This window comes from Equus przewalskii, chromosome 3 (genome assembly GCF_037783145.1).
Source record: "Equus przewalskii isolate Varuska chromosome 3, EquPr2, whole genome shotgun sequence".
In the NCBI taxonomy this organism is placed as follows: domain Eukaryota; kingdom Metazoa; phylum Chordata; class Mammalia; order Perissodactyla; family Equidae; genus Equus; species Equus przewalskii.
The window spans coordinates 39959730-39985657 of NC_091833.1; the positions used below are offsets into that span (position 1 = coordinate 39959730).

Sequence of the window (25928 nt, forward strand, 5' to 3'; positions counted from 1 at the left end):
TGTAAAATGGGAATAATAATAGTACCTTCCTTGTAGGATTGCTCTGAGGATGATACGTAATAATGTATGAAAAACCACCAGTGGAGTTCTGGAAACATAGTATGTGCTTAATAAATCACAGCCATTAGCTTCCTGTAAATTTTCTGTCTCCCAAATAAACCACCAATTTATTAAGAATTCAAGTCATTCCTGGTACCCTATCCCTCCGTCACTCTATAAACACACCAATCCGATGAGTCCTTCAAATTGACTGGGACATATGAGCCCCCTGATACCACCAGTCTCTGAAAAGTGCCAGACTCCCTTTCTTTGCACTGCTGTCCACAGGTTAAGGTGGGTGGGTGGGGAGAGTAGGGCGGTGGCCCTTGTCAAGAAGTGGTGCCTACTGGGTGGTCGTAAGACCACCATGAGGAGATGGAAGACCTTTCTTGCCTCTCTGCTGGGTGGATGTTCTGAGCCCCAGGACGGCTCTCTACACCTGCATTAGTAAAGTTGGAAACAGACAACGGTTTTGTTCTGTTGATAGTTCTAGAGAAACCTACCCTTTATGCTAACATACACATGTTGACAGACCATATCTACTTAAGTTATTGAGTGCACTGTGTCCCCCAAGTTTGGTAAAAGACTGGAGACTTATTGAATATCAAACTCACACTTTTCCTCACACTCATGGCCCTGAGCGAGGAACAACAGGAATGCACAAGTGGGTTTTTTTCACTATTTGCCAAAATGATCGTTGTTTACTTTCTACCTTAAATGCCTTCTCTCTACAAAGCCTCCTCTGAGTCCTTCAGTTAGAATGCTCTCACTGTGATGGAGAAATCCCAGGTGGTCTGACTGGGTCACCTGCCTCTCCCCCTCTCCCCCTACCATAGACTGTGAGCTTACTTTTATGGATAATCATTGCAGCTAATATTTATTGAAGGCTGTCCTATTTCAGGCTCCCTCATAAATGTTTTAAAAGGATTATCTCATTTGCTCATCAAACAACCCTTTCAGGTGGTACTGTTACTCATCCTCCCTTCACAGATAAGGAAATTAAGGCCAAAGACAGCTAAATAATAAATCCAAGTTCACCCAACTACGAAGAATAGGGTCTGCCTGAACCCAAGGCCATGGCATAACCACTGCCCCATACTGCCTCTAGGAAGGGAAAGAGGACGTCTCTTACCCATCATTGCTACCCTACCCTGCCCAGGTGAGTGCCTGGAACAGGGATATGCTTAGTCAGTGCTGATCGGTACTGAGTGGAGCAGAAATGCCAGGAATGGTGAGCGTCTTTCCTATGACTGATTGCTGTCTGACTTCTCTGCTATGAAGAGGAGGAAAGTGCTGGAGCAAACACATTCCTCTGGCTTGTAGCTCTCTCTGATCTTGTCCATTTTTGCTCCTTTTTTACTCCTCCTCATGTCTAACTTCATCATGCGGGTTAGAAGTTGGATTATTTGTCTTTTTGCCATTGAGTTATATGAATTCTTTACATGCGTGGGATATTAATCTCTTATCGGATATATGATTTGCAAATATTTTCGCCCACTCAGTAGGTTGTGTTTTCATTTTGTTGATGGCTTTCTTTTTTTTTCTGCTTTATCTCCCCCAACCCCCCGGCATATAGTTGTATGTCCTAGTTGCACGTCCTTCGAGCTGTGTAAGTTGATGGCTTTCTTTGCTGTGCAGAAGCTTTTTAGTTTGACGTAGGCCGCCTTGTTTATTTTTGCTTTTGTTGCCTTTGCCTTTAGAGTCAGATCCAAAAAGTCATCGCCAAGACCAACGTCAAGGAGCTCACCGCCTATGTTTCGTTCTAGGGGTTTTGTGGCCTCAGGGCTCACATTCAAGTCTTTATTGTACTGCATATTTGAAAGTTGCTAAGACCCTAAATCTTAAAAGTTATCCTCATAAGAAAAAAAATGCTTGTAACTTTGTGTGGCAACAGATGGTGACTAGATTAGCTGTGGTCATCATTTCACAATGTATCCAAACATGGAATCATTATGTTGAACACCTGAAACTAATATAATGTTATAAGTCACTTATACCTCAATAAAAAAAAGTTGGGGCTTAATACACACAAACAGCAATCAGAACTCTGAACACCCTGTGTGGAATTGAGAGAGGAGAAATATGGAATCCAGGAAAAAGGGAGATGTGTAAGGAAATATTTAACCTAATGAAATCACAATGTTATCTAAAATCAGTGTATTGCAAACAAAGTCAATGTTTGAGCGCTGGTGCAGTGGCCTTTTGATTCTGATCGCACTTGGGATGAGAAAACGTTCATGGGCGTGGCTTCAAGACCCCAGATGACACGTGTGGAACTGGGCATTACTGGAGCAAACAAAACATCCGTGCAGTCTATCTGCTTACATCCTCAAGAGGGGATTCCGCAAGGATTCGTCACATTCCTGGCCTGCAGGGAAAACGGCATCATGAGCACAGCAGGAAAAGTAAGCGAAAAATGTTTTACTTTTAGAATTCTATTCTCATTAATATAATACACAGACAAATGTTTAATGAACAATTTAATATGCATGTCTAAATTAGAAGCAATATATATTGAAATACAGCATAGAGTATATGCTTCATTACACAACACATATTGAACTACGATTGGAAAAGGCTATTCCTAAATATCTTCAGCCAGAATGTGCAGCATTTGTACCTCCAAAGTCTCTATGTGCTCTGTTAAATAAATGTGCTGTGGTTACAGCCGATCATGAGTAATCCACAAATCTAAAGTTGGAAACGTTTTTAGTCAAGAAGTCATCTGTATGTTAAGAAAGTTATCTTTATATTAAGAAACCATAATTTAAGTGTTAATCTTTATAATCGTATCTTTTATGAATACGTAAAGTTGAGTCTGACAGAAGTTTGATCCATCTAAAGCATCAGAATGATCCTGGGTAAGCCAGCCAAGTTCGACATGCAAATTCCGACCTAAGAGTCCTGTTACGGCACAGTTCAGCACCCTCCCAGAGAAATCCTCCAGAACACTATCTTCTATGTACAAAAGTCAACGTGATTTCACACAATCATTAATACTAGTGCAGTTTGAATCACTTAGGAGCGCTGGGAACACAGAGACTGGGCCCTGGGTCTTCTGCAGAGTCAGCGTGTGTGTTCAGTGCTTCCAGGCCCAGAGAGGCAGGCGGTCATTCAGCGTCGTCAATTCCTCCCGTCTGCCTGCTCAATTACAGCAGCCTGTCAACTCTTCCCAGGACATTTGTTGTGTTAGGAGCGAATCACACATTATAACATCTTGCTCTGATAACTCAGTTTAACATTCTGAGATTTCTACACACACTGTGTGACACAACAGGCCTGTATCAGTGAGATTGGATGGAAACCACATGGGGAACCAATTGCCAGTTTTCTTATTCCAACTGTCTTATTTTCATTCGTTACTGATTAGCATTTACAATGGCATTTACATTGCAAATGAAGATTAACTAGGGGGAAGAAAAATTAAAATCGCCAAAACTCAGCTTAAGAGAAATAATGAATTCAGAAAGCCAAACGGTAAAGCCAATGTAGTAATGAAAACAACAAGTAACAGGCACTCAATCCTCCCCTCAGCTGCCACGTCCTAACTTCCAGCTCCGTCACAACGCTTCCTTGATGTCTCCCTGTCCTGTGCTACATCGTCTTCACATGCTCAATGGCAACAGCAATAATACTCCTTTACTAGGTGTTGTGAGAATGTAATGAATTAATACCGGCAAGCAGTAAGAATAGTGCGGGTTACAGAGAAATAATTCAATAAATGTTAGTGACCGCTATCTTGTTGTTGTTATTATTGTGTTACCTTTTGTTAATCTTTCACCAGCATGAGGTAGTGAAAAGATAAAGGTAGATTGATATCAATTCTCCAGACAGCCAGCTTCGTTACTTTAGGAAAATTGCTCAGTCAATTTCTACATCAATTGAACCTCGATCTTTTCATCTGTAAAATAAGACCAATAATTCAAAAATACTGCCCGGTGATGTTTACAGACGGAGCATGTAACTCACCCAGCACAGGCCACAATGTGTCTGCTGCATCACAGCACCCGATAAGCCACACCTCTCTACCACTGGTGTATTACTTCCAAGGACGCTCACATTCATGTGGCATTGACCACGACAGGCACATTGCAAAGTGGGACGATTTGACATGTAAATAATGAAAATGAATTGTTAGATAAATTTCAGTTGAATTTTTTATCATATTTGCAGTGATGTCAGTTCTCTCTAGAAAAATATTCTCAACTACATACATTTACAGCAATCAAGACAGGTTTTATATTACATTCCCAGGCACTGAAAATATGTGTTGAACTTTTATTTTTAAGAATGTCTATGGGTAAGCCATGTTAGCTGGAAAGGCAAACACACAGCTCTCTCATTTCAAAATACGTGTGTGTGTGTGTGTGTGTGTGTGGCTTTAATTTCAAAATTTTTGGCTCACATCTAATCTGGAAGGAATCCTTACACATAAGATGATAACGAAACAGAGCTGCCAAAGTGAACTTTCAAATTAGTGGTGCAGACAAGCAGCACACAGAGTAGCAGGAGAGAAAATCAAAGGAGGGGAGCAGGCAAATTGAGAAGAAGTCTGCTAGGCAGGCAGGCAAGTAGAGAACCGGAATCATGTGTCCGATGGCTTGTGCTCAAGCAGAGAATTGAGCAAGAGGGCAATAGATTTCACATGAACAGAATCTGTCAGCAAAATAACGGTGATTCAGAACTTAAAGTGCCAGCCAACAGTTGTGGGTAAGCAAGCTAATTTCAGCACCGCCTTAGGAAATATCAGCAATAAACAACCTGAAGAGAAAAACAGCATAAGCGTGGCCTAAAAGAAGATATTCCATTTTATTTCAATGTGTCATTAGAGTTAATTCTGTTTCTCTGTTCCTATGTTCTTGCTTTCCACATTTTTAAATAAAGGTATTTTTACTCTCTTTGCAAACCAGAGGTTGTTCATTTGTACGGAACACTTAGGTTCCAGACATGACTCTAGATGTCACACATAAAAAGATGAAAGACTCAATCCTTGACTTCAAGAGTGGGGAACAGCTGGTGTCATCTTTGTGTTCGATTTCCAGGTAATAAAATGCAAAGCAGCTGTGCTGTGGGAGGAAAAGAAACCATTTTCCATCGAGGAGGTGGAGGTTGCACCCCCGAAGGCCCATGAAGTCCGTATAAAGGTGAAACATTTTTCCACTTGTACTGAATTTTAGGTTTAGAAAATTAATAAAACAGGAAAACTGGAAAGAACCAAAATCCATTAAGGGGCAGTATTCGGGTTTTTTGGTGAGGAAGATTAGCCCTGAGCTGACAGCAGCTGCCAATCTTCCTCTTGTTGTTGAGGAAGAGTGGCCCTGAGCTAACATCCATGCCCATCTTCCTCTATTTTATGTGGAACACCCACCACAGCATGGCTTGATGAGCAGTGCATAGGTCCACACCCAGGATCGGAACCAGCTGCTGAAGCGGGGTGTGAACTTAACCTGAACTTAACCACTAGGCCACTGGGCCAGCCCCAAGAGGCAGTTTTTATATGGTCATCCAGAGAGTGGAATTACATTTATTGTCAAGGAAAGATATAAATAGCTACATTTTAAAAAAGAAACAAAAGAATATATACAGTATAATCCTAATGACATAAAAAAATTAATGTACTTATTTGTACAGAAGAAAAGTACAAAGGGATTTATATCAAGATTTCAAAATCAATTGGTATTAGATGGTGGAATTTAAGTGACTATTTTCTTGATGCTAATCTGAATTATTTTTACTTCTATAAAAAGGATGCACTCTTGTATATTTATAAGACAAATATTTCAGAAACAATCATTTCACAGATTATTCCAAATTGTTTAACAAAGGAAAGGATCGTGGAGGAGGGTTTTAGACTAAATAATCTTGGGGATAAACCACAAGTTTTGTATCTGGGAAGAGAAGGGATTATCGGCAAAATCCATGAAAACTCTTCAGAAGCCCAATTTCAGGAAAGTGCATATAAGTCCACGTGAGGGCCACAGTTTCACTGAATCCAGTCCTCCTCCCTTTCCCCGTAGATGGTGGCCACAGGAATTTGTCGCTCAGATGACCACGTGGTTAGTGGAACCCTTGTCACACCTCTTCCTGTGATCGCAGGCCATGAGGCAGCGGGCATTGTGGAGAGCATTGGAGAAGGCGTCACTACAGTAAGACCAGGTACAGATTTCATGCTTGGGGGTGTGCCTTGGTTCAGGCCCCCAAGATCATCCAGGCTGAAGGAGGAAATTGAAGCCATGAGAGGAGAAGGCCCTGTGGATGGTCTCAGAGGAGCCGGGACTTGAACCGAGGCTGTCCCCCTCCCCACCCCCTCCCATCCCCCTCCCCCTCCCCTCCCCCTCCCCTCCCCCTCCCCGCTCCCTTCCCCTCCCCCTCCCTGCCTGCCTTGCTCCAGCGCGAGTGCGGGCACACTCTCCTGTGGTCTCTCCTTGGCAGGCGTTTACTGAGTGCTTTCTAGATGTCAGGTGCCAGGTTGGATCCTGGGCTGCGTGAGGACCAAAAGACACGCAGTGCCTGCCAGAACGAAGTTCATAATCAAACAACTGCCATTTGAGTGTTGCTGAGCACGGCCAGTCATGGCCCAAGAGAACCACAAACGAGACCAGGGAAAGACATCAGTGCACATCCTGAGCCTCTGGATCAGTGTGTGGAAACTGCTCTGTGCCGCCAGCAGCTCACAGAATGGGGCCACGAGGCTAAGCCTGAATCATAGTGCGATCTCTGCTGAGCTGGAAGTGAAGTCCCTCCACTGGCTTCCTCTTCCAATATGGCCTCCCTTCTTGTTTGTTTAAGTTTTTAATATTATTTTGCTGGTAAAGACTCACCCTGAGCTAACATCTGTAGCCCATCTCCTCTTTATCTTTCCCTCCCCAAAGCCCCAGTAAGTAGCTGTATATTCTAGTTGTAAGTCCTTCCAGTTCCTCTGTGGGAGGCTACTGAAAGACGAGTGGTGGGGTTCCTGCTCCGAACCCAAGCCGGGTGGGGAAGTGGAGCTCCCCAAACTTTAAGCACTAGGCCATCTGGGCCGGCCCTGGCCTCCCTTCTTGAACCCAGAAGGAATGAAACAGACCACTTGGAAGGAAAGGAAAGGGACCTAGCAGACCTGGCAGTTTTATTACCTTTAACCAGGGTTCAATGTGACTGGTTACAAAGTACTATTTCATCTTTAACATTTATTTTATCCTAATTTTATTGTATAATAGTATAGGCAAATATTTCTAGAGGTAAAGGGTGAATAAATAGAAAATTTCTGTGTCATCTTCTCCATGTAAAGTTAACCTATTAAATGTTATGGCCAACCATTTTCCTGGGTCTTGTGGATAGAGAGCATAGATGATTAACAATAAAAATTGTGTTTAATTCTAAAAAATGACTTTAGCCAGTATATTTGACCTCCCCCCTTAACCAAATACTTAATGGACATGTGGACAGAAAAGAATAAAATAAATTATCTGCCTTGCATTTTAGCTCTCAGTATCTGCTTCAGTTAGAAATCAATTAATAATGAATGACGCCCTTACTTTCCACCCCTGCCCCCTCCACAGTAGCAGGAGAAATAGATGATTCACAAATGATCAGCCATAAACATTTGACAGGCGGTTCCTACTCTAAAGAAAGCATCGAACTCATTGTTGAGGACTGAGGCTTTCAAAGGAATTTCTCGAATTCTTCTTTGTCCCATTTTTGTTAGTTTCCTTAAAAAATGAATAAAATTTCAAAGCTAAGCACTCATTTCATAGTAAAGATAAGCATAGTCACTTTGAAAAGCCAAGAAATGGTTGTCAAAATTCTCACTTTTACTGTACCCCAAACTATCACAAAATACTAGATTCCCCAACATCTGGCAGAAATATGGCAGCCTACTCACAACTAAAATTTATGTTTATACTTACAGTGACAATATTGAAGGTTTAATGAAGATTAAATGAGATGATATGTATAACACCACCAGGAGAAAGGGCACACAATAAAGGATAACAACTAATACAGTGGAACTGCTTTTAAACATCCATGGTTTTCCCACATTTGCACTTCCTTTTTGACAACCCTCCGGCACATATAAACCCAAATCAACAATGCCAGCAGGCAATGGCCGATGGCACGCTGCTGACCGCATCCTATTTCTTGGACACTTTTGAAAGACATGTCTCTAATACACACGCGTAAGCTTTAACTTCTTGCTCTATTAATTCCTGGATAGAAGTTTAAGAAGAATTTCTTTTATCCTCCTCCAGGTGATAAAGTCATCCCACTCTTTACTCCCCAGTGTGGAAAATGCAGGGTTTGTAAGCACCCTGAAGGCAACTTCTGCTTGAAAAATGAGTAAGTTTCTGCTACTCTCCTTATGCAGCCATAGATTTGCACATAGGTTATGCCCGTCTCATGCCCTTGTGTGTCTGTGTGTTGCACTGATTAGTCTGAGCATGCCTCGGGGAACCATGCAGGATGGTACCAGCAGGTTCACCTGCAGAGGGAAGCCCATCCACCACTTCCTTGGCACCAGCACCTTCTCCCAGTACACCGTGGTGGACGAGATCTCAGTGGCCAAGATCGATGCGGCCTCACCGCTGGAGAAAGTCTGTCTCATTGGCTGTGGATTTTCTACTGGTTATGGGTCTGCAGTCAAGGTTGCCAAGGTACGAATGACAACGGGTGATAAAACCGGTTACACTCAGACTGTCAGGAACCAAAAGGAAAGCAGATTCTCACAGGAATCAGAGATCATTCTTCGTACATTTACTAGTAGCTTTCCCTCTGCTCCCATAAGAACATTGACGTACTCCACAGAATTGAGGGTATCGAGGATGAGTAGGAAAGTGCCCTCAGAAGGAATGGAGAGCATATCCTAGAACGTTGATCTGTTTATCACTGATGCAAAAGTAGTTGGTAATTAGTCACGAAACAGTAAAGGTGTCGTTTTCAATAATTATGCTTGTTTATTTGTTCTTTGGGATGTCTAAACTCTAGAGCTGGCCGCTCGTTCAGTCATTCATTCTACAGTGAGACAGCACCAACACGCACCAGGCACGGTAGGGTCTGCCGGGTTCTGAGGCAGCAAAAGTAAATGAAATGAAGGGGTTGCCTTTGGGGAGTATCTAGTCCAGGGATCCTCCACGCCCAGGATTAGGATTAACAATAGACTCCAAAGCCTTACCTGCTACCCCTCCAAACCGAGGGCCATCAACACACCCACTCTGTGGATCCCGATGAGGAAAGCGAGGAAGCTTCAGTGATGCGTTCATTCCACTGCTATGTCTCATCCTCTGCCATGAACACACACACACACACACACACACACACACTGCTGAAGTGGTAGATTCTAAGGAGAGGTTCTCTAAAGGCTCCTTTCCACAAACGGTTGGAAATCCAGCATCTTTTCGTTTTATGAAACTGAGGCCCAGAGACATAAAGCTGTTTGTCCAAAATCTCACAGCTGCTTCGTAGGAGAGCTGCAATGAACCTCTCTCTCAAGACTCCTGCTGATTCATAAAGCATAACACATAATTACCAGCACTTTTAAGTCATGGCCACAAGCCTCATATTTTCCTGAGTAAGGCAAAGAGTGGAGCCATACCCCAGGGAATGATTACGCGGTACGGGAGGAGAATTTTACCCTCACTGAAGGCTGACTCCAGCAGACGAGGGTTAGTAAACTGTCCCTAGCCACCTTAATCAATTGAGAGCACGTGTTTTCCAAATTTCTGTGCTTGCATGAAGGCCCTTGTGCAATGGCATTATCTGTTTGAGCAGGTGTTCTAATTGAGCAGCAGCCAAGGGCACTCATAATAATGGATTTCATCCGTTATTAACATAGACCAACTTTTCACTGCATTATCATCCCTTAGTGTATGTTAAAAAGCAGGGAGAAAGACCCACTAAGATCACATTGGCCTCAAGCTGTATTATCTTAAAGTTACCTGTGAGTTTCCCCTGGCCTTAGGTTTTGTGTTAACCTCAGGATAATTCTTCCATGTTTCAGAGCTAATTTCTGCTCTCATTATACTGGTTATGACTACTGAAAGTTAATCAACCAAGGAGTTAATTATTGAGGGTTCAATTGGACTATTTTTTTCAGTCTCCTGGAATAACATTTTACACTTATTATCTCATTTCCCAAAAATTGTGTTTATGTATGTGTGATGTGCTGAAGCTGGCTGTCAAGAGATTTGAGCCTCTAGACTCTCTTTAAGAGGGAAGTCACCAGCATTTAGAGCTCAAAGATCATCCAGGCTCCCAGCTCCCAGCCTGGGCTTCCCATTGGAGTCACCTGGGGGCTGGGTCCCACCTGCCCAGATTCTGATTTAATTGGTTATGGGCTGTGACCATTGAGATTTTTTTAAGTTCCCCGGGTCTAATGTCTAATGTCCAGCAAAGATCTAGTTCAAACCCCTCAGCTTGAACACTGAAACAATTGAAGCCAAAAGAGGCTTTGACAGCAGGTTGGACATAGTCTGAGCAGCTCCTGAAAACGGACAAGGCATAGCACTTTCCACAGCTTAGGAGCTCTCCAACAATCATTACTTGATCCATTTTTGCATTTTCTGAAAACACAGGTCACCCAGGGCTCCACCTGTGCCGTGTTTGGCCTTGGAGGAGTGGGCCTGTCTGTTATCATGGGCTGTAAAGCAGCCGGAGCGGCCAGGATCATTGGGGTGGACATCAACAAAGACAAGTTTGCAAAGGCCAAAGAAGTGGGTGCCACTGAGTGTGTCAACCCTCAGGACTACAAGAAACCCATCCAGGAGGTGCTGACAGAAATGAGCAATGGAGGTGTGGATTTTTCCTTTGAAGTCATTGGTCGGCTCGACACTATGGTATGTACTGCAGAATGCCCTGAGTTCGGCTTCTGTGTTCTGGAGGATGCTTTCAGGCTGCAGAAGAGAAACATTCTATACAAGGAACATTTTTAAAGCTATGAGTGGTGATTTTCCAGCTCCTGTTTGTTATCTGATTGCTTAATTTATCATCATGAGAAATCTTTCATTCCATCAGTTAAGCAAAACTGTTATAACTAATATTTTCCCTTAGTAGAGGGAGGAGGTTTGTTTATTGAGCCGTTACAAATTTACCTTGTTAATCTTTAGTCAAAAAATTCAAACTCCAATATATACAATATAAATTCTGTTCTCAAGTTGGCACGTTTGATTTTTCCCCATTTTCTGAACAATAATTGTTTAACAATTTTTCTGTTTTAATGAATTCTGATTTTTCCCACATATCGTACTTTGGCCACTGGAAATAGTGAGCAATTTCACGCTTTGAATCATTTTATGAACAGAAAATATGTGTTATTTTACCACAGCAGACTGCGCAGTGGTTCCTAGCGAGCACCCAAACCTGGGTGTTGGACTGAATGCTTTAAAAAGTCAGCAGGGTTTTGCACTGAAAATCTTTGAGATAGCTATCTCCTAGCATTGATTCCAAATTCCATGGATAATACATGGAACATTCTTAGCACAGTGCCACCTGTCAAGTGGTCAGCGCTTAACAAATGTCAGCGGGTGTTATCAATATGAAACACTGTTCCCAGTCTTGCAGTGCTTACAGCAGCTTTGGAATGTACATGATATTACTTTCAAATAATTACAAATATCATCAATTGCAAGAGGGAACACATTTCCAACTGTATTCCACTTAATCAGAAGTCTCTAGAATCCTACTGAACAAAGTCCCCAGAGACCAGCAAGTCCCCCTTTTGCGGTTCTCCAGCAAATCCCAGCTGTGTCGGTGAGAAACAGGAAGAGTGAAGCTCTTTGCGGTCTTGAGCTGGGACGATATGCCGTGGGCAGCTGAGGTTCCAAGAGAACCCAACTTTTCCCAGGCTGTATCTTTCCTCCTTATGCCCTTTTGCTGTGGTTTCCCCTCCATTTTCTGACGTGGAATTGGATTGTTACTTTATTTGAAGACGCCAGTGTCCAACGCCACATGTCCTGAGGTGATCTGGTCTTCCACATCTCATACTTCAAAATCAAAGGACAGATCACTATATCTTGCTGGGGCATCCTAAACAATTTTCTTACGATGGACAGGTGTAAAAACCTGACTGGAGGAGGAGGGCTTTCTTTCAACATTCCAGAGTAAGAGGTATGGTTTAAAGTAAAACCAATGAACATTTTGGGGAGGTAAAAGCACATTTAAAACCTGTCCATTTTAGGCCAACAACTATATGGAAAAGGTGATCGACATGGCTCGTCGTTAGGGAAATGAAAGTCAAAATCACAAGACACCACCTTACATCTTTTAGAATGGCTGTTCTCAAAAAGGCAAGAGATAATAAGTGTTGGGGAGGCGGTGGAGAAAAGGGAATTTTTGTGCACTCTTGAAGGGAATGTAAATCAGTACAGTGATTATGAAAAGCAGCATAGAAGTTCCTCAAAAAATATAAAATGCAGCCACCAGATGATCCAGCCACCCCGCCTCTGGGTAGATAAGCAATGAACATAAAATCACTTTCTCAGAGTGATATCTGCACCGCACATTCATTGCCGCATTATTCACAAGGGCCAAGACATGGAGTCAATAAATGTGCACTGGCAGATGAATGGATAAGGAATCGTGGTGTAGATAGATAGATAGGTAGATAGATAAACAATTTATTCAGCCATAAAAAAGAAGAAAATCCTGCCATTTGCAACAACATGGGTGAATCTGGAGGACATATGTGAAGCGAAATAATCCCAATGCAGAAACACAAGCACTGTGCGACATCACTTATATGTGGAATCTAAAACAGTCAAACTCTTAGAACCATTGTGTAGTATAGTGGTTGCCAGGGGCTGAGGAGCAGGGGTAATGGGTGGATGTTGGTCAAAAGGAACAAACTTTCAGTTATAAGATGAGCAAGTTCTGGGTATCTAACGTAGAGCGTGGTGAGTACAGTTACTAATACTGTATTGTACACTTGAAATTTGCTAAGAGAAGAGATCTTGTGTTTTCACCACACACACAGGCACAAATGGTAACTATGTGAGGTGATGGTGTGTTAATTAACGTGACTGTGGTAATCATTTCACCCTCCATATGTATATGAAATTGTCACGTTGTACAACCTAAAACAATTACATTGTACAACCGGAATATATACAATTGCTATTTCTCAACCATACCTCAATAAAGTTGGAAAAAAATATGTAAATCCGAAAAAAATGTACATTTTAGCAATGGATGGTAGAAAGGGGATGCATTAAAAAAGGAGACCATCAAATGGACAAGAAACAAATTTTGATGATGTAATTGACCTTATATGTTGTTCACCATCAAAATACCTGCTTCAGGGGCCTGCCCGGTGGTGTAGTAGATAAGTTCACACTCCACTTCGGCAGCCCAGGTTTGTTGGATTCGGATCCTGGGTGCGTACCTACACACACTTATCAAGCCATGCAGTGGCAGGCATCCCACTCATAAAATAGGGTAAGGTGGGCCTGGATGTTAGTTCAGGGCCAATCTTCCTCAGCGAAAAGAGAAGAGTGTCAACAGATGTTAGCTCAGGTCTAATCTTCCACCCCTACTCCCAAAAAAACCTGCTTCAAAGTACTGAGTCCAAAATATCTACTTAATAAATAAATGAAAAGTGAGTTAACCCACTCAGATTGCTTGAGGGTCATGTGATGATAAACGTTAGCTTTATTTGAGGAATCAGATTTTATGTGTATGTTTGTAATGATATTTGCCTCTTTATTACTTTATAAGAAAGAATTAAGGAAACACAAATTCATTCATCCACTGTCCTATTCAAGAAATAGTCTCTGGGCGTTTTCTAAAGCCAGAGCTAGTGGCTTTGAGAAATCATGAGAAATCAAAAAACAACAGATGCAATCTCTTCCCTCCACACACTCATGATCTAGCGAAATCAATATTGCGTGATACTGTGCATCATGATGGGGGTTACCAGAGAATCCAATTTGATGGTGTGATGGATTGATTTTACTCCAGGTGACTGCCTTGTCATGCTGTCAAGAAGCATATGGTGTGAGCGTCATTGTGGGAGTACCTCCTGATTCCCAAAATCTCTCTATGAATCCTATGTTGCTACTGAGTGGACGTACCTGGAAAGGAGCTATTTTTGGCGGTACGTTGTTAAGTTAGAGGGCCAAATTCTTATTAACCTCAGGATTTCTTCCCTTTTACAAGTGACAAGGCCAGTTTTTAAAAAGTATCATGGTTAAAAGTAAATTTAAATTCCTTTGTATCTCTAGGCTCCAAATCAACTAGATGTGGAACTAATGCACACAGAAGGTCCCGACATAGACTTTTCTGGTGTCCCCATGAACTAAGTAGGCGCTTTGAGCACGTCTTTCTATACTCGAGACTGCACAGGGCACCGGAATACCTAGTAGACCCAGGAACCCATAGCAATAATTCATGTCTGCATTCATCGCCCACATTTAGACAACTGCTAAATTTGCTCCTTGACTGTGGGAGTGCCTGTCTGTACCATAATTTCTCTCTGAGAGAATTGACAACCAGGACCCGATTTAAATAAAGGCCAGACCACTGCAAAAGGATATTGACGCACACTCTCTTATGACGCTCAGGAGAGTGGTTTGTGGAATGCAGCACTTTTCATAAACTTTCATTTACATTCTTTTTGGAAAGTCTCCTCTCCAATTCTCCTCTTACCCCTGGCTGAAGCCAACAACTATGTCGCTTTATTTTCAGGTTTTAAGAGTAAAGATTCTGTCCCCAAACTTGTGGCCGATTTTATGGCTAAAAAGTTTGCACTGGATCCTTTAATCACCCATGTTTTACCTTTTGAAAAAATAAATGAAGGATTTGACCTGCTTCGCTCTGGAGAGAGGTAGGTTTTAAGTTTCTTTTTATGGTGTGTTTTGGCCAAGAGAGAAAAAAAGATGGAAGGATGAGAAAAACAGAGTGCCTTGGTTTTCCATTACCAGTTCAATCTTTGCATGTAGAACATTTAGGATTACATGGTGAGAAGCCAAGAACAGTTGCTTTGCATTTCCTGTTCTGCTGAAGCCAAATTATGTTGGTTACAGCAAATCTAAACGATCAGAGCCACTCAGCCTTCTTCACAAGAAAACACTCACCCTGGGCAAGGAAAAAGAATCAGAGACTCATGGTCATAATTATAACCAGGAGTGATGGCAGCCTCTGCCTGGCCACCAGAAAGGTTGACCATTAATGGCTATAAATTCAAATTCTATTCAGGACATCCCAAAAATTCACTGTGGGAGTAAGTGGAGCTACAATGGGATTGCTTTTTATACAGATATTACAAGTTTTTTCAGAAAAAATCACAGTCTGTTGTTAATTCTTCTTTCCATTTACAGAGAATTTTTTGCAAATAAAAATTATTATATTGGGTGCCGGCCCGGTGGTGTAGTGTAGTACGCTCCACTTCAGTAGCCTGTGGTTCGCATCTTTGGATCCTGGGCACGGACCTACACACTGGTCATCATCCATTCTGTGGCAGCGTCCCACATACGAAAGAGAGGAAGATTGGCACAGATGCAAGCTCAGGGACAATCTTCCTCACCAAAAAAAACCAAAAATATTTCTCTAAAGAGGAAGGGTACAAAATGCTATTTTAAATGTTTAAGTCTTTTCTTCAAAGCTTCGGAAATTAAGCTGATTCCAATTCCTACCTGTGACATTTAACTTTTACAGCCACTTAAAAGGAAGGATTGTGTCACCTGTGTTAACATACAAGGCAGAACTAGCAAAAGGCAGTTCTATCTAACTCCACCTTCTTGTTTCAGAGTCCCTGCTTTTCTGCTGCCTCACACTTCTTCTCGTGAGATTTTCAACTTTAAACAGCATTTCTTAAGCAGCCACACACATAACACATTACACTAGACGCTTAGTGTGATGAATATGATTGAGGAAGGAAAGAAACTAGGATCCAAAGAGCACCAGATTCCATCCTTTCTGGAAAGCAATTTGGTAATTTGTATTAGAAACCTTAAAAAAACTTAGATCCTTTGTCCCAGCGTTCCATTTATGGGACTCTATTCTACCAAAGTAGTTAGAAATACAAACACGCAGTGATTTAAGTATGTTCCTCTATCATCTATAATATCAAAAATTGGAAACATCCTGAAAGCGTAACATGAAGGAGATGCTTAAATAAGTTCCAGCCTTGTACTAGGACTCAATGAAGTCATCAAAAAGAAATGCTTTCATAAAAGTGGGAAAGTCTCATCATGTAAGTTTAGGTTATAGAATAGAGAAAATAAACATATGTACAGTATGCTACGAAGTTTTCAACAATAGCACTAAAAATTTACATGTGTCTAGAAAAAAGTTGACCAAAATTCAAGAAAATATTAACACTGATTATCTCCATGTTCTGGGATTACAGGTTACTGTTACTTTCTTCTTTACACTGTCCTGGAGTTTCTAAGTTATCTACATATATTTCTCTTGTCATATGTCTGTATATACAGACATATAATTTCTTAAAGACACAAAGACCTTCATTTTATAAAAGTATTTTTCCATCAGAAGATGGTTTTTGGAAAGGAGATTGGTTCTAGTGTAAATGTTACATGTCTGATCTGCCCAAGAATGAAGCCTCTCTGAATACAAATCAACTTTATCATCTACTTCTAAGAATCTGAAACATTTCTTCGTCAAAGCTCTATTAAACCTTCAACATAGTTTAACTCTGTTACGTTATCGGTTCCTTCAAGCAAATGACCTCTCATCTTGTAGTTTGTACAACTTTGTGTTTGGTTTAAACCCCAGCATCCCACACTAGACGTGTGACCTACAGCGAGTTACAAAGCTCTCTAGGTCTCAGTATTTGTAATCTTAAAAGTGGAAATCATATTAGAACCTGCCTCATAGTATTGCTGTTTGAGGTTTAAAAGACGTAACGCATGTAAGCAGCTGCAGAGTGTGTGAAAGACAGCAAGAACTGCTTCCATACCATCACCCATTGTAGTTTTGTATTCAATATTATGTCAGGCGTGTAGGTGCTCAATAATGATTTTTGAGGATGCTACTATATAAAGAAGCCTAAATGGCTGTCAAATTCACGATGTTTTTCTTGAGCTTAGGGTTGGGGAAAACACAAGCAAGAGCCAGGACAAGATGAACTGCCCTTTTACTTGACTCAACTTGGGTGCAAAGGCATGGGAAAGGAGTGGCGGGAACAGACACTTTTTCACTGAGACATGTCAAGTGCTCTCGGACTCTCACACAGAAGACTGAATGATCTACACGCTAAAGCCATTGACATCTTTTATTTCCTGTTTCAGTATCCGTACCATCCTGACGTTTTGAGACCATACAAATGTCTGCACTTGTAGCCGTCTTCTGGCTCCTCTATCCTCTGGATCATCAGCCAAACGACATCAATAATTCTGTTCCTCAAAGATGCTATTAATAGTTACCGCTGGGAGCTTTCTAAAAGAAACAAAAATTGATGTGAAGTCACTTTTCAAGCAAACGTTTAAAATCCAAGTGAGAGCTAGAGGAACCATCAGCTGGGTAACTGAGCCCACTAAACTTTCCTTCTTAATCATTCTCCTCACGTTGAATCCTGTCACCTTTCCCATTGAGGGAAGGCATGTGTTTTGACTTCTTGCATGATTTGTATCTTGGGCACCCTTAGTATTGAAGCCGGGGGTGGGGGGTCCTCATGATACTTGCCCCTCAGCATACACGTGATGGGCTATTGTGCTCTAAGCCTTCTCCTTCTACATGCATTTCCACTGTCTGTATTTGCCTTTTGATGAAGGTAACAAGGTCGCACAGTAAAATACAGTCTGTGAAAAGATACTCTCGGATTTATAAGTGGAGAAGGTCTAGAACTTCTAAATGCAGGGAATTTCTTAGGAAAATGTCATACATCTTTATAAGGTGGAGGGAAATGTCTTTATCGCTTTTATACTGTTGGCAGTGGATATATGATCGTTCTTTTAAATAAAAGCAGTTTCATGAGACGTCGTATTAAATTTGAAAAGGGCCATATTAAAAACTCCGTAATTTTTATTCATGGAAGTGTTTTGTTGGTTAAACAATCTTAATTATTACAATTAACTGAAAGTGAGTCTTAAGGTAATTAAAAAGCAATGTGGTGGCCTTAAATGTAGGGATGGGAATGAAGCAGCTATGGTCACAGCCTGTAAAATGGGTAACCAAGAAATGGCACAAATGTCCAAAGCAATATACTTTCCAAGTAGAGGCATGTGCATTTAAAGATGTACACTTTTTCAAAAATTATCTTCAATCTAGAACTTTTCTATGAGCTACCGTGCCTTAAATCAAGTGGATAACTCTGGAATTAGTTTATTTCTTGGTGTGTGAGAGCCTATGGCACCCATTTGTTAGTGCTCTCCCATTCTCAGGGGAAGATTTGCATTTTGAGCTTTGTCTCTAAATATGTAACGAAAAGCTTGCTGCTTTAGGAAGTTTTAGCTCTCTCTAAAAGGGTTCCTTCTATGTCTACGATTTGTTGGATGCTGTGGGAAGGAGTGCAGACTTAGAACAAGTGAGCTACCACTTCCTTGTGACCTTCAGTAAGTTACTCAACCTCTCTGAGCTGACGCCATCCTTTGTCTTAAAGATTGCTCTACCAACCCATTACAGGTTCACAGAGATTAGATGAGATGATGCTACTGAAAGGGCGCTGTCAACTGTGAAGTGCCCTGTAAATGTAGGGAATAGTTTGATTGTTTTTTCAAAAGTGCTGAAGGAGATATTTAGGATCAAAGCAGCTTTCAGAATGCCCCTGAGATAACATCATGGGACTCTCTGGGTCCCACTTTGCTGGGTGCTCCGATGTTTTTATATTGGTGCCGATGGTATGAGATCCAGAGGAAAAAGAGATGATCCTAAATGCCCACATCACATTAGCGGGCATATAATCCTGCAGATTGTGCAGAGGCCTGCATCCAGTTCCAACCCTCCTTCCTCTCAGGTTGTGGGGAGTAGGCGGACAGCAGGTTGGAGGTGGGCTTGTCGGTCCCCTCACAGAGGGGCACGGTCCTCCAGGGCTGTGTGGGGAGGTGGGGAGGATGCCTCTGACCCAGTACTGGCTCTCTGTTTACATTGACACTGACGGAGAAGGAGGCAGGTTGAAATCAAAGAAGAAAAACGGAACCACAGAGTGGCTGGTATTTTGTTAGCCCTGTAATGGCGCATGTGGCCAGGGCGTCCTGCTGGCCTGCAGCAATGAAAATTTTGACTCTAGAACAAGAATTTCCATATTTGCTGGTGTCCTTAAAAAAATGTAGCTGTGAATGTTTGCAGCTCGCACTCACTTTTAGCCAGCTCTGAGAAGCTTAGTCGAAACAAGGAACATTTTCAAAGTTTGAAGGGAATTTCACGTTGGTGGTTTAAGTGATAGCTTTGATACAACAGCTTAGCCCCTCCGGAAATAGGACACGAACAACAAGAAGTGATGTAAGTGAACTCTGAATTCACCCTTTGCTGCTTTACAGATCTCACAAGCAGCCCTCGGATTAGGAAGAAAGCCATTTTGACAGAATCATTAGGAAATGACTCAGAAGTTGAAGTAGAGTGAGCGCAAACCTGTATTTGACAGTTTCATTCTTAGAAACTGACTACCTAATTCTCTTAGCAAATGATCATTGCACAAATAACTGCTGTTAAGTATTGTCTGAAAATGTTAAAGCAACAATTTTACTGAAGTACATTAAACACTATTTGTCAAATACCTAGCAATATTCAGGAAATGGGCCATTGCATAAGAAGAGCAGTCAAAATCAGTGGGGCCAGAATAAAAGCAGAATGGGAGCACTATACTGGGGACCACACGCTCTTTCGATGCGACTGACGGTCAGGAATGCGGACTTGGAGTTAGGTTTTGTGTTTGGGGAAGACAGTGATCCAGTTTCATTCTTTTGCAAGTACCTGTCCAGTTTTCCCAACACCATTTATTGAAGGGACTGTTCCTCCTGCATTGCATATTCTAGGCTTCTTTGTCATAAATTAATTGACTGTATATGCATGGGTTTATTTCTGGGCTCTCTATTCTGTTCCGTTGTTGTCTGCGTCTGTTTTTATACTAATACCATCCTGTTTTAGTTACTGTAGCTTTCTAATATAGTTTGAAATCAGGGAGTGTGAGGCCTCCAACTTCGTTCTTCTTTCTCAAGATTTCTTTGGCTATTTGGGGTCTTTTGTGATTCCATACAAATTTTAGAATTGGCTGTTCTATTTCTGTGACAAATTTCATTGGAACTTTGATAAAAATTGCATTTCTAGATTGCTTTGGGTAGTATGGACATTTTAACAATATTAATTCTTCCAATCTATGAACGTGGAATATCATACCATTTATTTGTGCCTTCAATTTCTTTCATTGATGACTTATACTTTTCAGTGTTTAGGTCTTTCACTTATTTGGTTAAATTTATTCCTAGGTATTTTATATTTTCTGATGCAATTGTAAATGGAGTTGTTTTCTTAATTTCTCTTTCTGATAGTTCATTATTACTGCATAGAAATGCAACAAATTTCTTACATTGATTTTGTATCCTGCAGCTTTACTGAATTCATTTATTAGTTCTAACAGTTTTTTGGTGGAGTCTTTTGGTTTTTCTATATATACTATCCTGTCATCTGCAAATAGTAACAGTTTTATTTCTTTCTTTCCAATTTGGATGCCTTTTATTTCTTTTTCTTGCCTAATTGCTCTGGCTAGGACTTCCAACACTACGTCAAATGAAAGTGGTAAGAGTGGGCCTCCTTGTCTTATTCCTGATCTTAGCAGGAAAGCTTTCAGGTTTTTACCATTGAGTGTAGCTGTGAGCTTGTCATATATGGCCTTTATTATGTTGAGGTACATTCCCTCTATACCCATTTTCTTGAGAGTTTTCATCATAAATAGATGTTGAATTTTGTCAAATGCTTTTTCTGCATTTATTGAGATGATCGTGCGATTTTTTTTATTCTTTATGTTGTTAATGTGGTGTATCACACTGATTGATTTGCAGATGTTGAATCATCCTTGCATCCAGGAATAAATTTCACTTGATCCGGTTGTGTGATCCTTGTAACGTATTGTTGAATTCAGTTTGCTAATATTTTGTTAAAGATTTTTGCATCTATGTTCATGAGGAATGTTGGCCTGCAATTTTCTTTTCTTGTAGTGTCCTTGTCTGGTTTTGGTATCAGGGAAATGTTGGCCTCAAAACATGAGTTTGGAAGTGTTCCCTCCTCTTCCATTTGTCAACGAAAATAATCCATAACCAATCTATAAATGAAAATTTGGGAGAGTTTATTCTGAGCTAAAATGTGAGGACCATGGCCCAGGGCCTTTCTTCCTGAAGGAAGAAAGGGCACCAAAGAAGTGGGGTGTACAGAGTGGTTATATACCCACAAAGCGGACATTTCACATAGGATTGAAATGTCCCTATTACAATAGTCACGAGAGTGCTCTGTCAGCACAGTGATTGATGGACACAGCAGGTAGATCTGATGTCTTGGTGATGAGCTGGGTGGTCAAAGGTGAGCACAGCAATTAGTTCCTAGCCTAAGGAACGAAGCTTATCCTTAAGGAAATGCCAATGTGGGGGGAAGTTGCACCTTTATCTTAAGGCCATTTGTTCTTGCCATAGTAAATGTTTTAAGCAGATATACAATGCATGCTCGATGGCCATGTCAGGCCCTTTTGGAAAAAACAAAGTCAGGCCGAATTAGATTTACACCAAATAGCTTCCTCATATACTCCAATATCTCCTATTGCTTGCCATTTCAATTTGTCACATTTTTTGAAAAAGTTGGAGAAGGATAGGTATCAGTTCTTCTTTGAGTGTTTTGTAGAATTCATCAGAGAAACCGTCTGGTCCTGGACTTTTGTTTGTGGGAAGGTTTTTAATTACTAATTCAATCTCCTTACTGGTAATAGTCTTTCAGATTTTCTAGTTCTTCCTGATGCAGTCTTGGAAGGTCGTATGTTTCTAGGAATTTATCCATTTCTTCTAGATTGTCCAATTTTTTGGCATATAATAGTTTGGAGTAGTCTCTTAGGATCCTTTTAATTTCTGTGCTATCAGTTGTAACATCTCCTCTTTCATTTATGATTTTATTTATTTTAGTCCTCTCTTTTTTTCTTGGTGAGTCTAGCTAAAGGCTTGTCAACTGTGTTTATCTTTTTAAAGAACTAGCTGTTGGTTTCATTGATCTTTCCTATTTTCTTTTTAGTCTCTATTTCATTTTGAACCCTAACTCAAGCCTTAGAAAATTAGAAGTGAAAGAAAAGCTAGAGTGAAGTAAATTCCATCACTAATGGAAGGAAATACTAAGGCATTTGGTTTTATCTTTCCAAACTCTTCAAACTATAATGAACAGCAGAAAAGATTTAGAGTTGTCAGCGGCCATTTATTTTACATTTGGATCCTTCCCCTCCTTCAGGGACATTCAAAGACAGACAATGCAGAATATATTGTTTGGCTTTTGAGTGTGAGAGAGATTTGAGGCTCTCTGAGCTATTCATTCTTCCTCTCTCCAGTGGTCCTGAGGAGAAAGAAGGGAGTGAAGAAGAAAGGGGAGACCATAGCACTTACAGCCGAAAGTGATACCTAAAGGAGAAGTTGTCAAAGCTTAACCTGAACCTTGCATTCTATGATTATGTTGATTGTTACCTGGAGCTAAATATTTATGCCTTAATGAAGGATAAAGAGGAGTTTGATAGAAGCAGATTTAGGGTACGGCTTCCCAGACAAAGGGATCAGCATGAAAAAGCAGAATGTGTTTAGGGAATTATCAACATTTAGTATTGCAGTTAAGTGTCCACATTCCGCTTCAGCGGCCTGGCGTTCGGTGGTTCAGATCCCAGGTACGGACATGGCACTGCTTGGCATGCCATGCTGTGGTAGCATCCCACATATAAAGTAGAGGAAGATGGGCACCATGTTAGCTCAGGACTAGTCTTCCTTAGCAAAAAGAGGAGGATTGCCAGCAGATGTTAGCTCAGGGCTAATCTTCCTCAAAAAAAAAAAAAGAGAGAGAGAGAACAGAGCCTGTTTCAGGACACTGCCAAAGGGGAAGGAGCAGCTCATATAAATGACCTATTCGTAGGAAGTATAGGTGACTTGGTCCCAAGACTGAGGGAGTCCAGGGGGTGATGGGGTTTGGGGCAGGCCGCCCCAACATGTGCCACTCTGGTATGTGGATTATTTCAAGCTGAGGACAACAAAGGCTCAGAAGACTCAGGGAGAGCATTTTATCTTCCCCCAAACTGCCTAAAAGAATTTAACCTGGAAGGCGTGTTCCAGGAAGGAGCTAATACCCTAAGATAGTTGTAGGATAATGTAAAATAGGTGTGAGAGAAAGACACCAACAGGCCCATTCTTGGCCCAGCAAAACTCGTTTAAGAAACCTTTGCATTCCTGTCTCCATGTAAATTGTCTTCCTCCCCTCTGAAATCCCAGAACACTACCCCCAACATCTTCCTTTGCCTTCAACTGAAGATAATATTTAAGGTGGCATCTTAAATATTAAGACGGCCACATTGCCGAGTTGCTCAGTCTTCCTGGGTTTCTCCCATGTATCACGTGATTAAACTTGTTGGATTTTCCTCCTGCTTTTCTGTCTCATGTCACTTTAATTTGCAGCCCAGCCAGAAGGACCCAGAGTGGGTAAAGCAACTGTCTTCCTCCCCTACAGGTGCAAGGGAGAAAGAGACAGAATTGAGGCTGATTCCAAAGTGTCTGTTATGACACCTGGGTGGGGACTTTTGACCCCTTCACCAGTTTGGGATCAATGAACTGATCAGGTATCTGTGGTGAAGATCGTTAAGTTTAATATTGGATTTGACAAATGTGGAGCGCTTCTGAGGTCTTCAGATGGAGTTGTCTATACAACGTCTGCAGCTGAGAATCAAGTTCTGAGATACATGTACAGATTTGGGGTTGATTCCCATTTTAATAATTCCTCGCCATAAAAGTCCTCCTTCCCTAGCATTGAATTCTCCCACAGCCCCCTCCCAAAAGAATTACAAGACGCAAAAGTGTGATTTAAGCTCTGCCGATCAAATACACTCTTCAGAGCCCATGCTGGAGAACTGCATTTGGTGAACAGAGGCAGGGTATGGAGCATCCATTCTGCTGGTGCTGATTACAGCAAGGGCGGAAAGGTCCTGGAGAGGGAGTCAGGAGCTGTCCTGGCAGCTCCCTGATCAATACAAGGGCACAGCTTCCTTGGAAAGCCAGGTTCTGACAACATTTTTGGAAGCTCAGTCGAGAGTCTGCTTGCTCTACCATCTCAGTGATTCTGTGAGCTACATACCTCCTTCAAGAATCCCTTGTGGGTAAACGAGCTTAAGTGGACTCTGTTGTCTATAACAATGAACACTTTGACAAGAATGGGGTGTTAGCTGAATCCATGGGCATAGATAATATTGCCCAGGGAAAGAGTGTAAGACATTAGGGGAATAAATAGAAGGAGAAATGGAAGGAGCATTTCAGTCAGGGTGAAAGTATCAGCCAAGGGCCAGAAGTGTTTGCACTAATATCTGCGGCACCATGAGTAAATCAGTTGATTGAGAACTCAGAGATATGACTGCCCTGAAGAGAGAAGACAGACTGTGGAGAGACCCTCAGTGTCAGGTTTAGCAAATGAGCCAAGCTGGAAAATTAAGGTAACTGTAGTAAGTAGAAGAGATTGAGGCTGGATAAGGAGACCAACTAGGAGAGAATTTCATTGAGTGTGGTAGATGAGGGGGAAATCACAAGAGATGGATGCGAAACACCGTAAAGGAAGGATCGTTGAGACTGGTGTCTGTTCGGAGAGACAAAAACCAAAGATGACCATAAGTCTAGACATCAGGGGAGGGGTGGTGAAGAAGGATAATCTTGACATATAGAGAGCAACAAAAAAGATGGGGGTATAGATTAAAAAATTGGGCCATCTATTAGAAAAAAATGAGTTTTTGAGGTGATAGGAGGCTTTTAAAGATGTACAGTAAGGAGATGTGAGACTTGAGGTCCCAAATGGCACGAGAGATGAGGCAGTTTTTCCAGGTAAAGGTCATAGTAAAAATCATGAAAATAAAAATGAGAGCAGAGGACCACTGTTGGGATACATTCCCATCTTTGAAGTGAAATAAGGAAGTTCTGGGGGAGGAGAGAGAAGGAGCAGCCAGAGGAGACAGGAAGATGACCAGGAGACCCTGGGTTACAGAGGGCCAAGAACTGAGGAAGACCTCCCTTTGACCTCTGAAAGTGGCAGTTCTGGAGAAGACAGGAGACCAGGAGGAGCAAGCGGCGTAAACACTGAAGTGCAAGGGTTGAGCTGTCCGAAGAAACAGGCAAGTGTGGGAAATGTTGGGAAAAAGTGTGGGAAAAAGGGAGACAAACAGACTAAAACAGCAGTAGCAACAGGCCCGAGAGGACGTTCCTTTTAGGGCTAAATGAACATGGCAGTGCAGTAGAGAAGAAATGAATGAAAGACTTTGAAGAATAACAGATTACATTGCCCCAGAAGACACGGGAGATGGATATAGCACACAAGAGACATAAAAGCCAGGAATGTGAACAAGGAGATTTTTGAGATAATGAAGCAAATCTCTTATATGGGATTAATCTTCCCCATAATTTACACATATGGAGAAAAGCTTTCCAAATTCCAAACATCCTAGAAGGGAACTTCCAAAATATGATGTGTGGACTGGACATTACCTGTAGCAGCTGTCTTATTAAATTTATCCTGCCCCCTCATGGAGCCACTGGATCTTAATAAGTGTAGGTGGAAATTTTGGACTGTGAGCTATTAACACACCTAAATTAAAAAGTAATAACTAAGATGATTGCTTATCACAGTAGTCACCAACCTACCGCACCTGCAACAACATGTTACAGTTATACATCAAACAATACTACATCCTAGGGTAAGAGCACTAGATGTGGATCCTTTTGATGTCAGTGAGGATCACTTTCTGCTGCCCTGGACACAGCACC

The 25928-nt window shown here is 41.5% G+C and overlaps 1 protein-coding gene across 1 annotated transcript; it reads left to right on the forward strand.

Moving 5' to 3' along the window:
• Nucleotides 1–1745: 1745 nt before the first annotated feature.
• Nucleotides 1746–17945, forward strand: LOC103541640 (alcohol dehydrogenase E chain). The gene is made up of 9 exons (XM_070612612.1): nt 1746–2444; nt 5082–5183; nt 6057–6195; nt 8271–8358; nt 8453–8672; nt 10590–10850; nt 13969–14104; nt 14695–14833; nt 17259–17945. The coding sequence occupies exons 1-9, from the start codon at nt 2277–2279 to the stop codon at nt 17281–17283; spliced, it is 1278 nt and encodes a 425-aa protein (XP_070468713.1). The 5' UTR covers nt 1746–2276; the 3' UTR covers nt 17284–17945.
• The last annotated feature ends 7983 nt before the right edge of the window (nt 17946–25928 follow it).